This window comes from Anabrus simplex, chromosome 3 (assembly GCF_040414725.1).
Source record: "Anabrus simplex isolate iqAnaSimp1 chromosome 3, ASM4041472v1, whole genome shotgun sequence".
Lineage (NCBI taxonomy): Eukaryota > Metazoa > Arthropoda > Insecta > Orthoptera > Tettigoniidae > Anabrus > Anabrus simplex.
This window is the reverse complement of record NC_090267.1, coordinates 326,820,310-326,835,115: the sequence shown is the minus strand read 5'-3', so window position 1 is coordinate 326,835,115 and position 14,806 is coordinate 326,820,310. Positions and strand designations below refer to the sequence as shown.

At 36.7% G+C, this 14,806-nt stretch overlaps 1 protein-coding gene across 2 annotated transcripts in view; it reads right to left on the bottom strand.

Moving 5' to 3' along the window:
* The window catches only part of Cog1 (conserved oligomeric Golgi complex subunit 1), a 159,041-nt gene that overhangs the window by 129,459 nt on the left and 14,776 nt on the right, over positions 1 to 14,806 (bottom strand). For both annotated transcript variants that reach the window (XM_067143163.2, XM_067143164.2), the window contains exon 3: positions 13,058 to 13,203. In XM_067143163.2, coding sequence (XP_066999264.2) covers positions 13,058 to 13,203 — 146 coding nt within the window. The remainder of the gene's footprint in view (positions 1 to 13,057; positions 13,204 to 14,806) is intronic.

Sequence of the window (14,806 nt, the reverse complement as noted above, 5' to 3'; positions counted from 1 at the left end):
TATGGAAATCGCACTCAAATTCGGTATCCTTCAATTTTGCATGTGGTTTCGATGTCGTAATACCTAAACGGTACCAGATCAATGAAATCGAAACTTACCCGGTAAATATACTTTACGTAGAGTTCTCATGCATGGCAGCTCTTCATTTGAAAACTCAAGTGATCCAGGCTCTTAGCTCTTTGTTTTCCAGCTTTTCCAAAGGTATATTTGCTTTGGCAAATACTTCAACTGTGCATTTCGAGAAGTTATCTCTGAAAATTTTTCATCTTTTACAACTATCTAACTGTGTAAGCACAGAAGATTGCTTTCTTTGTGACGTACTAGCAGCAGGGATTGAACTTTCATTATCGCGTCGCTTACCCACATGTTTTTCAGATTTAACATGTTTCACAATGCTATCCTTTTTTTCCCACCCAACTCGGCAATTACAATACTTGCAAAACAGTCGTTGAATCTGTGGCATATAAACCATCCTTTGCATATTGCTGAGCCCTTTCGTGCACAGTTTTTGCTGTGCGCCCCATAACCTAAACAATAGCTTGACTTTCTACTCTTCACTAGTTTCAGTTTTGAACGAAAGAGAACAACAGGAAAACAACACTGCATCTATCTCGTTATTTCTGTGACACTCGATTTACATTTCGATGATAATCGATACAGATCTTATTCCCCTTGCTATTCCCATTGTAAATATCGATTAAAGTCAGCAAGCAGCAATCGATCAGCTACTTTTCTTCATCGATCGGAACGGTCGAAAGATTTATGCATCATATTTTGAGCATTTCTGACGATTTTGCCAAAATATGTTATCACCAGTAAAATAGCACATTTTTGCAGAATTCTCACAAAAATTGCATATTCATACTAATTTCACATTTTGGGTCACAATTCACATTTTGTCGCACTTCTATTTACGCGTAAAAATGATTTTATTCCACATTAGAATTACCATAGGCTTGGATTCAGTACAAGATTCAAAAATTCGCATTTATCGCAAATGCGATTTTTTCAGGTCCCTAGGTATTACACAGTATTATACATTTAAAAAACAAGGTATCAGGTAGTGACAACATCCCTGCCAAGCTTATTAAATATGGTGCAGAAAGATTACATAAATACATATACAGTAGAACCTCAATAATTCAAAATCGGTTCATTCAAAATGCCACCTACTTCGAAGAATCTCTCGTTCCCTAAAACACGAGGTACAGTTTTGCATGTTATTTAAATGGTTTAATTCAAAATACGCATAAGTCGTAATTTGAAGAACAACGTCGGTCCCAGTATTGAAATTCAGATTTTTAATTTGAAATTGTCCTTCATTTTGTTAAAAATAATATTTTACGGCGTAATTTGAATTAAAAATAATCTGCGTCACAATAGAACGCATCTTCCGGAATGTGTATCTTTCCGCACTTTCACTTTGAGTTAGGTGTATTTACATCATGCTTCAGAGTTGCCAAATTCTAGTGAAAACATAGTTCTTTTGTATTCTTCTAGTTACTCATTTTATTTAAAGTTTTAGTGTGCAGTTATAAACTTTGAAGTTGTTATATTTTATTAATACTGTGTTTTAGTTTATTGTTACGGTATTTTAGTTTAGGGCATGTGTGTTCTTTTTTTTTGTATTTCGAGATGGCTAAGCATCAGTATTCTTCAAAGACACTCAGCAAGAAAGTGAGAATTATAAGGGAGGTCGACAAAGGACAAAAGCAAAAACTGAAATAGCTAAAGACTTTGGAATTCCTGTGTCCACACTTTCAGCGTTTTTAAAAAATCGTGAGAGCATAGAAGCTCAGGAAATGCAAGGTGTAAAATACAACAAAGCGAATGCACATTCGAGGAGCTAAACACTCTGATTTGGAAGTACAATTGACCGAGTGGTTTTGGCACGTTCAGGCAAACAATATCCCTGTTGATGGCAAGATTATTAAGGGGAAGGCGAATGAACTGGCACTAAAGATGGGACTTGAGTTTCAGTGTTTAAACGGGTGGATTCAGCGTTTTAAAGAAAGGCACAATATCACGTGCCAGGCAGTGCACGGAGAAGCCGAATCACTGAACACTAGCGATGCAGACAGGTGGCGAGAAGGCGTGGCTCACATGATCAATTTGTATGCACCGAGCAATATCTTATGCCGATGAGACTGTATTGTTTTTTAATGTCGAGCCCAAACGGACTTATGGTTTTAAGGGAGAGAAGTGCCATGGCGAGAAATCTTACAAGCATAGGATCACAGTCCTGTGTTGCAATGCGGACGGAAGCAAGAAACTTCCTCCCCTCGCCATAGGTAAGTTCGAGAAGCCACAATGTTTTAAGGGCATCAGGCACTTTCCGTGCAAATATAAGTCGTCTAAAAATTCCTGGATGAAAGGCAACATTTTTGAGGTGTGGCTGGTATGCCTTGAGCGCAAACTGGCATGCCAGGACAGAAAAATACTTCTGTTATTGGATCAGTGCGCTGCACACAAACATAATTAAATTTTAAAACGTGCGTCTTCTTTCTCTGCCGGCCAACACTACGAGCTACCTACAGCCCCTAGACCAAGGCATAATTTTATCTGTGAAACGTACCCACAGAAAGCGAATGGCACGTTATTTTTTTTTTTTTGCTAGGGGCGTTACGTCGCACCGACACAGATAGGTCTTATGGCGACGATGGGATAGGAAAGGCCTAGGAGTTGGAAGGAAGCGGCCGTGGCCTTAATGGCACGTTACTTTCTCTGGGAAGTTACTAGAAATATTCCAGCAGGAGAAACACGCAAGTGGAATGTGATTGATGCAATGCGGAGCGAGACAGTTGCCCGGGACGCTATTCCTTCATCGACAATCAAGAACTGTTTCGTCAAGTGTGGTTTTGGTTCGTTAAATGAAGTAGTAGAAGAAGAAGACAATGAAGATGAATGGGAGAAGTTACGGCAAAAGTCCGATGTCGGTATGCCTTTCTCCGAATACATCGTCAAAGACCATGCGGAAACTACTTCAAAAGAGCGGGATCCTGCCAAGATGATCAGCTGTGATCATGTGACGCCAAAGGGAGATGCAGCTACAGCCGATGTTGAATATGATGAAGATACAGTGCAGACGGCAACTATTCTGTCAAAGAATGATGTACTTGCCACTCTAGCTGTGTTGGATTCAGTGATAAGTGCAAGTGATGCTGACGACACTACAATTAAGGCTATGGCCTATATGGAGCAGTTCGTAGCTAGTGTTTATAAAAAAAAAAAAGATGAAGCAACTTCTCATACATTCTTTCTTTAAAAGGCAATAAGCCTAATATGTAACAAAATAAAGCTCTACTGGACATTTAAACATTTTTGAACTATTCAGGAACCGTACTGTACAAAGTTATCTAGTATTCTTAATATTTGTGTTAAATATACGTCTGGGTTTTTAAAGTTTGTTTTGTTGGTGTCATATGTTTGCAATATATGTCTGGGTTTTTAAAGTTTGTTTTGTTGGTGTCATGTGTTTGCAATATATGTCTGGGTTTTTAAAGTCCAATTTGGACAGCATTGCTGGCTCTCCTGTGCAAGTGCTTTATACTGCACTTAAATCAAGTGCGTTATAACCTATTTGCTTAAATTGCGTCATTCATATACAATAGATTACCATACTCCTTGTCTTTGAATCGTGTTTTATTTTTCCCGGGTGTGAGGTTATGTTTGACAGTGTACGGCGTTATCCACGAGCATTATTTCAATAAATGCACCTTGTTGGATACATTTAGGAATTTTTTTCCCCATGGCACTTGAAAGGTTTAACTGTGAATCAAGGTGATTGCATGCTATAAAGGATCTTAGAATATTTTATGATGCAGCATGGGTTGGCATTTCTGAATTTTGAGTTAGCGGCGGTTAATTCGAAATCACGTAATTCGAAGTCCGATTTTTGCGTCCCAATGACTTTGAATTAACGAGGTTTTACTGTATAAGGACATTCTAAGGATATGGCATGATGAAGTTAATCCACAAGAATGGCAGGAATCGCTCATTGTCCCAATTCATAAAGGAGGGGATAAGGAAGAACTTCAAAATTATCGTGGTATATCTCTTGTAAACACGACTTACAAAATTCTGTCTTTTATTCTTTTACAGCATTTAAAACCATTTGCTGAAAATGTTATCAGAACGGTTTTCGTAGTAAAAGATCCACTACAGACAATATATTTGCAATTAAGACTCTTAATGATAAGGTGTGGGAACACAAGGAGTCAGATTATTATCTCTATAGATTTCTTCAAGACATGTGATTCAATCCATAGAGAAGGACTGTGGAACATCATGATGGAGTTTGGCTTTCCCATAAAATTAATTAACATGTGGAAACTGTATATGGATGGTAATGTTAGCTGTATTTTGTTCAAGGGCAGAAAATCAAGTTCCTTCCAGAATAAAATTGGTCTGAGACAAGGGGATGCACTATCTCCTCTTCTATTCAACACTGCACTGGAGAAGATTGTCAGGAAATTAGCTCTTGTACCTGCTGGCATCATATTGGGGAGACAACATAAAGTCCTTGCATATGTGGATGATATTGTACTTATTGGCTGCAATGAGTTAGAAATTAGGCAATTGTTTGTGGAACTAGAGGAAATGGCAACAAAAAGTAGCTTACAGATAAATGATAAAAAGACACATTACATGGTTGTACAGAGACCGAATCATGGGAAGGTTGACAGATTGCCTTAGAAGATTGGGAAATATACTTATATATTTATGAGAGTATTGGAGTTTAAATTCCTTGGTGTATTAATCGATGAGCAAAACCGAAGGCAACAGGAACACCAAGCTAGAATTAGGAATGCAAATAAGGCATCTAACTCCATGAGCCCCATATTAGGCTCCAAGTTTTTACCAAGGAATTCAAAAATTGTTATCTACAATACAATCATTCAACCAGTATTTTTGTATGGTTCTGAGACATGGAGTATAACCAAGAAGGAGCAGCACCAGTTGCAAGTCTTTGAGAATAAAATTTATAGAAAAAGATTTGGCCAATGGTTCCATCCTATCTCTCAAAGCTGGCAGAAAATATCTAATTATGAGATTTACACCCTCTCTCAACAACACACTATAATGGGTGTGATAGAATCCAACAGACTGCACTGGGCTGGACATGTACTGAGGATGCAGGATAATAGAGCACCAGTAGATCTATACAAGGGATCTCTGAATGGGAAAAGACCTTCAGGAAGACACCGAAGCACCTGGAAGAAGGAGATCAACAAGGTATGCCGGACCCTCCAAACTGATAACTGCGAAGAGCGGACTCAAGATCGAAAAGGATGGAAGAGGATTGTGAGATCGGCGCAGGAACTTCACCTCCCTCAGAAGCTTACAGAGTGAGTGAGTGATTATTTAGGTAACTGACATGAAACTGAAATGAAAGGATACCGAACTAAGAGATTAAATAAACAACACAAAAATATCAGGCACCTGGAAGAGAAAGACATGTTAGGCTAGCTGCACACACAACAACACAATAATCTAGTTTATTCAATGAATAAGTAATATATGAAAGAGAGAAATATTGAAAGGAACAGAGGACTTTACTTGCACTTGTTCGTTCCTTTCCATTACTTTATTCAGTGAACAAATAAGACGATGTAGCATGGCTCTTTAAAATATATAAAAAACAATATGTGAAGGCGATCATTCATCATTTCTTTCTGGAATTAGATTTGTCCTAGCAGATCCTCTTGACTAATACCATGTTTTAACAATGGCTTCATTGGACTGAAGCATACAGCATAAAATCCCCTGTCACACTGTCAACAGACAACATGAAAGACCATAAACCACACACTTGGTCATTTTCAACCCTCATAGCCCCACTCATCTAGGAAGTCTAGTTTTACACTTTCTAAACTGTCCACTCCATGGAATCTACTCATATACCAAATTTCAAGTTCACAGTAAGTTGGGAAGTACATTAAACATTCTGAAGAAATACACATACACACAATTCTCCCCTTCATAAAATACAGAACACATACAAGAATCTCCCTTCAAATTCGTAAAACAATATAGTACTTGAAATACCTGGTAGAGTTTTTTCAAAGCATATTTACAAGTTAAGGCACCCAGGGAACAATAGTAATAAATCTTTTTAAGATAGTATATGCTTTCAAACTGCATGGAAAAGAGGGAAGCCACTGCACTTTTTTCAGTACCTACTTACCCAACACATGTATCCTTAGAAATTACTTTTGGAGTATAAATAGTGCTGCATTAAACTTGTAACCTATAAGTGGCTTAGGAGGAACATTTTTTTATCTAGAACATGAAACAGTAATTAACCTTCCAGCGGGCGCGCATACCTAGATCTCGCGTGCGGGCGCGCGGCGGCTAAATGGCCGCCCTTTCTTTTCACATAAGCAGTACTCGATTTACATGCAGTGAATCATCGGAAACTGAAATTAATAACTTCACATACATTTCCACAAAGCACACAATATACTTTATTAAAAATAATTTATAACATTCTCATAAAAGGACAGTGGCATGAATAATAAATTAAACAAATAATTCAGTCGTTTGAGGCGCAATATAGCAGTTAATAACTGTAGAAAATGAAAATGAGGAAGTATTTTCGAAGTATAAGAAATCAAGCGCTTTTTTAATTGCACTCCTGAACTAAACATTATAGAGAAAATAACATTCCTGAGCACTGAATTCAGTCTTGTCTGACACATAATAACGTTACATACCCGAAAAACTTTTTTAATGGCTAAATATTATCTACATTTAGGAAGTTCAGTTATTTACGCTTGTTTCAAGAAGTGAAAAACAATTCTGCAGTGAAACAAATAAATTGAAATGGCGGCAAGGATGAAAGGAACTTAAGTCATGTAGTACAATGACTTTCCTTGAAATCAACTACACCATATCTTCCTCTTCCATGTTCTTCAAGCAAGCATCACAGGAAACTACTTGCTGTGAATGCTTTCTGCAGACGAATCTTTCACTTTTATGGCACTGTAGACGAATACGGTTGTTCTTTTTTGACCGCAACGATAGCAAATACATCGTGTTCTTGAAACACTTCCTGAATTTCCAGTCAGTTCACTATCCCTGTACTGTTCCAAGAAAACATGCAAATCCTTTGGAAGAGACCAAATCGTTGCACGGTGTTTCAAGTTTTCCTCCATGAGTGCCATCGCCAATTTGAAAGTATATTCTCTCCGCGAAGTGTTTTTTTCTGCGTTGTTTGCTTTGTATATAATGCATGAATTTATTCCAGCAATATCGAGGAAGCGATGAAACAGTACCATCGGCCACCTTTGTGTTTGTCTGGAAGTGGAGCACCGTGAAGTCATCAAGTCCACTGTATCCACCCCTCCTTTGGTGGCATTGTAATCCATGATATGGAATGTTTTCCCAGATTGCTGATCAATTTCAGCATCATCATGCATCGTTGATAGAACTAACACAACTTTCTTCTTTTTTGTAACCACTGATACAAGGCTTTTATCGTATTGACATCCAAACTGGTATGTTCCTGGAACTAGATGTCTATTTTCAGTTACAAACTGGGGTGGAACTTCTCGTTTGTTCTTCTTCAGGGTGCCTAAAAAGGTCAGTCCTTGTTCCAGTAGGTATTCGGCCAAGGGGTAGCTACTGAAATAATTATCAGTAGTCACATTTCGGTTGGTATTTTTTATTGGCTTGCTCAACCTCCTTACTACATCAAAAGGCTTATTTGAAACTTCATAATGCCCTGGTTTCTGCGTCCCACAGTAGACCTCCAAACTGTAAGTATAGAAAGTTCGGGAATCGCACATTGCATAAACTTTGAGGCCATATTTGGCGGGCTTTTTGGCCATATACTGTATAAAACTACAGCGGCCACGAAATGCAACTAACATTTCATCTATAGTTACAAACTCGCCAAGACAATAGGAACTTTGACAGTTTGCAACGAAGTGATTGAGAAATTCCCGAATAGTAGCCAGTGTGTCATTTTCCGTACGTTCAGTCCTAGTATTCACGTCATCAAATCGAAGACTTCTCAACAGGAATCAAAAGCGGCGTTCACTGAAGTTAGCCCGCAGTATTATCATTCCGGTTCCGTTGGTAGTAAACAATTCCGGTAAGTTTGTGCGGTTTGCTCTTTTCACAGCTATCAAGAACAAGGCACCGAAAAGAGTTAAAATTTCCGATCTTGTTGTTTCTCTAAAATCTCTTTCTCGACCTTCTGGATGTTGCACTTTTACCCTGTCAATAAACGTATTTGTGTGTCTAACAATTTCATCGACCATGTTTGAATTTATTATGGTGAAAAAACATTCTATTTCAGTTTTACAATGGCGAGCTTGTCCTTTAGGACCAGGAAAAGTTTTTATCAAGTTCTTCGCCTTTGTTTTTGTACTTCTTCCCATGGGGTTATTTGCCCATAATGTCTCACCATCTCTCCCAATGAAGAAACGTAGGGTGCTGTCATTACGGTCGTCATCGCTTACATCATGAGCCCTGTCCATCTCAACTTCAGTCACTGCTGTGAACGTCCGTTTCGATAACTTCGGGTTCGAAGTCAATATCATTAGGATCGTCCCAAACATCTCCTTCATTCATTTCTTCTTCTTCTTCTTCCAATTCATCAAGAATTCGGAGAATAGAATCAGGATCATTGTATCGTACCCTGAAACGCGTAATAAGACACAATTGCGTCAATATTATTCAATAAAAACAATAGGACAAAGGAGGGAATCACACAGAAAACTAAGGAAAATTCAAAATATAAATATGTTTGAACATTTATGCACAAAAGGAAACGTTCCCCTCTCTCTTTCACACACACACGCGCGCGCGAAATATATTTACTTACGTTTCATTCGGGTGTGAGAGAACACGAAAACAATCGGGCGCGTGGTGGCAGACTGGCCGCCTGACTCGAACGAGAATGGCACGCACCGCTTAGCAACTGAACAGCGGCAGATCGGCGCCGACTGGAAAAAGTACGAAAGCGCTGTCTCGCGTCAAAATGAGTAATTAAAGAATATCCGGCAGTCCCGTCTGGCTAGTTGTCCATGAAGGGCACAATCTCGCGATTTTCTCCAAAAGGCGGCCAAATTGCCGCCCACGCGCCCGCTGGAAGGTTAAATTTTTTAAATTCTTATGTTGCTCTTAACCCCTTGGAGGTTACACTGGTAGCCATGAACTGAAACTTCAGAAAAGATAACTGAGTTAACCTAACCTTAAAATAAGTAAGATTGTAAATGTACTCTACAAAATGTTAATATCGTGTTTCTCTTTTTTCCTTTCATGATATCTGGGCCATTCCTAGACCTTTTCACCTAAGAAAGGAGGAACTGCTTTACGAATTAAGAATTCATAATTTAAATCCCACGAAGGCTGTCCTTGAGGATATGCGGTTGTTAGCTTCCTCTCTTAACGAGCCTGTGGTCATTCCTGAATTTACGGAAGACAAATTGGACGAGTCTTTGTCAGTGATCGATAATATTTTGCCAGAATTTAATGGTATTATTTCCAGTTTTCAGTCATGTAGCCGTCAGATCATCAACTGAATCATGTGCTTTCAAACTGCATGGAAAAGAGGGAAGCCACTGCACTTCTTTCAGTACCTACTTACCCAACACATGTATCCTTAGAAATTACTTTTGGAGTATAAATAGTGCTCCATTAAACTTGTAACCTATAATCATGCAACGGACCACATCCACTTTTCAGAAAAACCAAATCCGAAAGACGAATTGCTAACACACGTCCTCAGCGTGTGAGTTGGGATACAGGAAATTACCATCAAAATTTAATACCTAAACAAGCGTATTATCCTTGCTGACAACTATTGACAAATAACATACAAGTTTATTTTAACCAATACCAAATAGTTTTATTATATCCAATCCTGTAGATTAAAATATTCTTGAAAGTTCAATATGATGAAACCAGATGCCACTCTTCTAGAATATAAAACTGTCACAAAACTCATTGAAACTAAATAAATGATTGGGGCCAAACTTGAAAACTCAGAACTTTCAAGATTCCATCTTGAGTTAAATAATTGTATTATGTCAAAGTCTATATGTGATTCCACCTTTGTATAACATTTCATTTGTGAAAAGACATTTTATTTATTTGAGGATCTTACAGTTCTAAGTCGAACTCAATGCTTTCAAAGTTCTAACTCAAAAAGAATTATGTTGTGTTAAGTGACGTTCTAATCGTGACTTCAAGATTTTGAAATTGCGATTATTTAAATTTTTCTCCAGATACTTTTAGGGGCATCATAAGTCTCATATTAAGAGTGTTTATATGTGCGTTGATATAATGATGATATGTTTATTTATGATTATCTGTTCTCATATTTGGCCGAAGATGATGCTCACCAGCATCAAAACTAGTTCCAAGTAAAACTTAAAGTAAAACTTGTTTAGTTTAATATTAGTATTGAAGAGGTGGATTTTTAATTTTACTTATCAATTAGTTCCCACACTATTGAAAATTCCTGAAAAACTTCACTAACTGGACAGTATACACAAATAACGCTTTCCCAATCTTGCAAGCACTCTCAATATTATATCTAGCTATTCCCTGTCTTAATTATGAAATATAGATAACCTTTCATTAATTTAACCCAAGGAAATTATACTGACATACAAATATCCCTAATCATAGCTCACTCCATCAATCTCCCTAACAAAAAGATTCTGGACTTAAATATAGCCCAATATTATGTCTAAGCTATGCTTATTTACAAACTAATCCATTCTTTGGGCATTCAACTAATACCACAAAAGTTATATTTGTGGTCTACTTATGTGAGTGATAGAGTTATTCATTGTCCGAGCCGATGGAAAGCTCACGTATAGGCTTAAATGCCCATTATGGCCGTGCTGCAAACGTAGACGCCATTCCTGGGTTCAGTCCTCGTTTGACACTCCGTCGTGTTGATCATCGTCCCAAAGTAACTGCTACTGAAGATACTTCTGAAAAAAATGCATCAATCTTCACATGTATATGGAACACACACCTCCCAGCACTGTTTATGCTTTCATAAACTTATCCTCACTACTACAACTTCAATTGTATTTCACTGTTATTAATTTCTTCCATTTCCCTTCTAAGCTGAACAATTTAAATCTCTGCATTCATGATCAAAACAAGGTGTGTGTTGGATTAACGTTTATAATCCATGAACTTTCAATATTTCTAAAGCACAAATCCCAATCAGAAAGTACAATATCCTTCCCATGGGTGTCTTTAACATGCACTGTGTCTAATTACAAATCACGTATCTTTAAGATTTTAAATTCAATAACTTCCCTGATATGCCACATCGCTTCCAGTCATAATTAGACTGTTTCTGTAGTTCCTCTCACTACAACTGCCGGGTACCACTGCCCGACACGTCTGAACACATGGGCACTAGTTCATCAACTCTCTCGGTGTCTCCCTGTTCGTCTCTTAAATACACACCCCCTAAGCCATCCTAGGCTCCCCACCAAAATTATCTACATTTCATAATTAAGACAGGGAATAGCTAGATATAGTATGGAGAGTGCTTGCAAAATTGGAAAGCGTTATTTGTGTATACTGTCCAGTTAGTGAAGTTTTTCAGGAATTTTCGATAGTGTGGGAACTAATTGATAAGTAAAATTAAAAATCCACCTCTTCAATACTAATATTAAACTAAACAAGTTTTACTTTAAGTTTTACTTGGAACTAGTTTTGACGCTGGTGAGCATCATCTTCGGCCAAATATGAGAACAGATAATCATAAATAAACATATCATCATTATATCAACGCACATATAAACACTCTTAATATGGGGCTTATGATGCCCCTAAAAGTATCTGGAGAAAAATTTAAATAATCACAATTTCAAAACCTTGAAGTCACGATTAGAACGTCACTTAACACAACATAATTCTTTTTGAGTTAGAACTTTGAAAGCATTGAGTTCGACTTACAATTGTAAGATCCTCAAATAAATAAAACGTCTTTTCACAAATGAAATGTTATACAGAGGTCGAATCACATATAGAGTTTCTCTGTAAATATGACAGTCCCAATTAGAAAGACACTTTGACATAATATAATTATTTAACTCAAGATGGAATCTTGAAAGTTCTGAGTTTTCAAGTTTGGCCCCAATCATTTATTTAGTTTCAATGAGTTTTGTGACAGTTTTATGTTCTAGAAGAGTGGCATCTGGTTTCATCATATTGAACTTTCAAGAATATTTTAATCTACAGGATTGGATATAATAAAACTATTTGGTATTGGTTAAAATAAAATTGTGAGTTATTTGTTAATAGTTGTCAGCAAGGTTAATATGCTTCTCTTAATCTAATCAGACATTGATGGGTAGGTTGAAGTAAGTTCAATGTGTTTGAGCAAAAACTCAACAAATTTTTGTAAATATTCAGTTTCATCCTGATTAGATTAAGAGAAAAAAAACTTGCTTAAGAAACCTCTATTTGAATATTCCTTATAATGCATTCTGCCAAGTGATAACAAAGACGGTACAGAATTATACTGTCAACTTCCAACAGAGGAACCATAACATAACCACCAATTATGTAAAATTTTCCATTTAATCACGTGATATTCCCTCCACATAAATGGGTAAACAAGATTCTACTGTACTTCTAATTGCAGCTAATACTAAAGAAAAAGAAGCAGTTCTGCATACGAACTTGATTGTCTTTACAATTTGCTTTACACAACACCGACGTAGATAGATCTTATGGCAATGATGGGATAGGAAAAGTGGGAAGAAAGCAGCTGGGGCCTTAATTAACGTACAGCCCCAGCATTCGCCTGGCATGTAAATGGGAAACTACAGAAAACCATCTTCAGGGCTGCTGACAGTGAGATTCAAACCCACTACCTCTTGAATGCAAGCTGATAGTCACGGGACCCAAACCACACAGACACTTGCTCGATCTTGGTTGCCTCAAATCTTTACAATAAGTGAATTACTTCCCATCCATACAGCAAATGCACTAACAAGGAAAAGAGCAAGTTTAGCTTGAGAGTTAAACATATTACTAAAGACTGTGTGAAAACAAGAAGAATACCTACCAGTGTTAATGTGTCTTGCTAAAAGGAAAAGCTGAGTGCCCAACAAGTAATCCTCATTTTCCACAGCACTCCAAATCTGTTCTGGCAATGTCATCAATATCTTGATTTGAACGGCAATAGAATGATAAGTTCTATTTTGGGACAACCTAGAAGGTTCAAAAGCAAGAACATTAGGGAACAATATAATTTAGAAATATAAGAAACAAATCTCAACTCAGAATATCCATAATGTTCTAACTTTTACCAAGTATTTTCACCTGTAGAACTCCATAAAATATAAAATGGAAACATGGAATTACACTAATACTGTACTATTGGTATCACACCACAACCACCTGTACTATCTGAATTTCTTTCATGATTTGAGTCCTCCTCTACCTCTTTTACCTTTTATTTGTATAATAATAATAATAATAATAATAATAATAATAATAATAATAATAATAATAATAATAATAATAATAATAATAATAATAAAATAATAATAATATAATAATAATATAATAATAATATAATAATAATAATAATAATAATAATAATAATAATAATAATAATAATAATAATAATAATAATAATAATAATAATAATAATAAGAGAAGAAAAGAAGAAGAAGAATGCTAAATTGAGACACTACAAAATTGTAATCCTCCTAAGAGCTTTATATGCAACAGTGTGTTTGAATATCTGCACAGATAGAAGAATAAGCAAAACAGAAAAGAGAAACCTAAGAAAAATTATGGGATCTATCATTGAGAACAGCATATAAAAATTGAGACCAGAACAAGATTTATACAAAACATTAGGAAAAATAGATCATGCTTACAGAAAAAGAAGATTAATATTCTTTGGTTACTTGTACAGAATGGACAAAGAAAGGTTAACAAAACAAATTTTTGATCAGTATGCAAATAAAAATCTAAACCATCATTTTTCAAAAAAGGTGAAGATGATTTGGACCCACTCAACATCAAAAAAGAACAAACTGAAAACAGAAAAAATGTAGGAAAGCAATGCTTGATTGTAAATTTCCAGAGAAAGCCAAGAAGAAATCAGGCAGTAACTGGACAGAAGAAAGAAAACAACTACACTGAGGAAGGATGAAGTTTTGGGAAGAAGAAACCTATTTCATGTGGTCCTAAGATGGAGTAATCAAATGAATGAATGAAAATAATATTTCTTTAACATCTTTTGTATTACTATTTTATATTTCTACTAGCTGATGTACCCGTGCTTCGCTACGGAATTCTACATTGTATACAGAATTCTAGGTTAGGTAGTGTACACGTTGTGAGCAAGATTGTATGAAATTGCATAGCTCTTAACGTTACCCTAGAAACGCGAGTGGGGAAGTCACCAAACATCTTTCCTCATATGAAGACTGAGTTAGGGAATTTTCACTGTAATGGTAGACCCACTTGCATACCATCAGTCACAATCAGGTTGGGGAACTTTCATTATAATGGTAGACACACACTCTTCACCTGCCTTTTTACATCCTCAAAAAGGCTGTCTTACTGGTTTTCCCAACTGAAATGAACATGAACAAGCAATGCTTTCATATGAAATACTCGATCAAATGAAAAACCACACATTTTATCACTTTTTAACGAACAGTACTACGCTGCTGATCTAACAGTCCAAAGTTCCAGAGCTGGAATGACCAGGCCACAGACAGCTGTGAGCCATGAACACTCTTCGTCTTTCTTCGGCGGCGGGGGGGGTGTCGAATAGTGGCGACTCCCAGGGCAA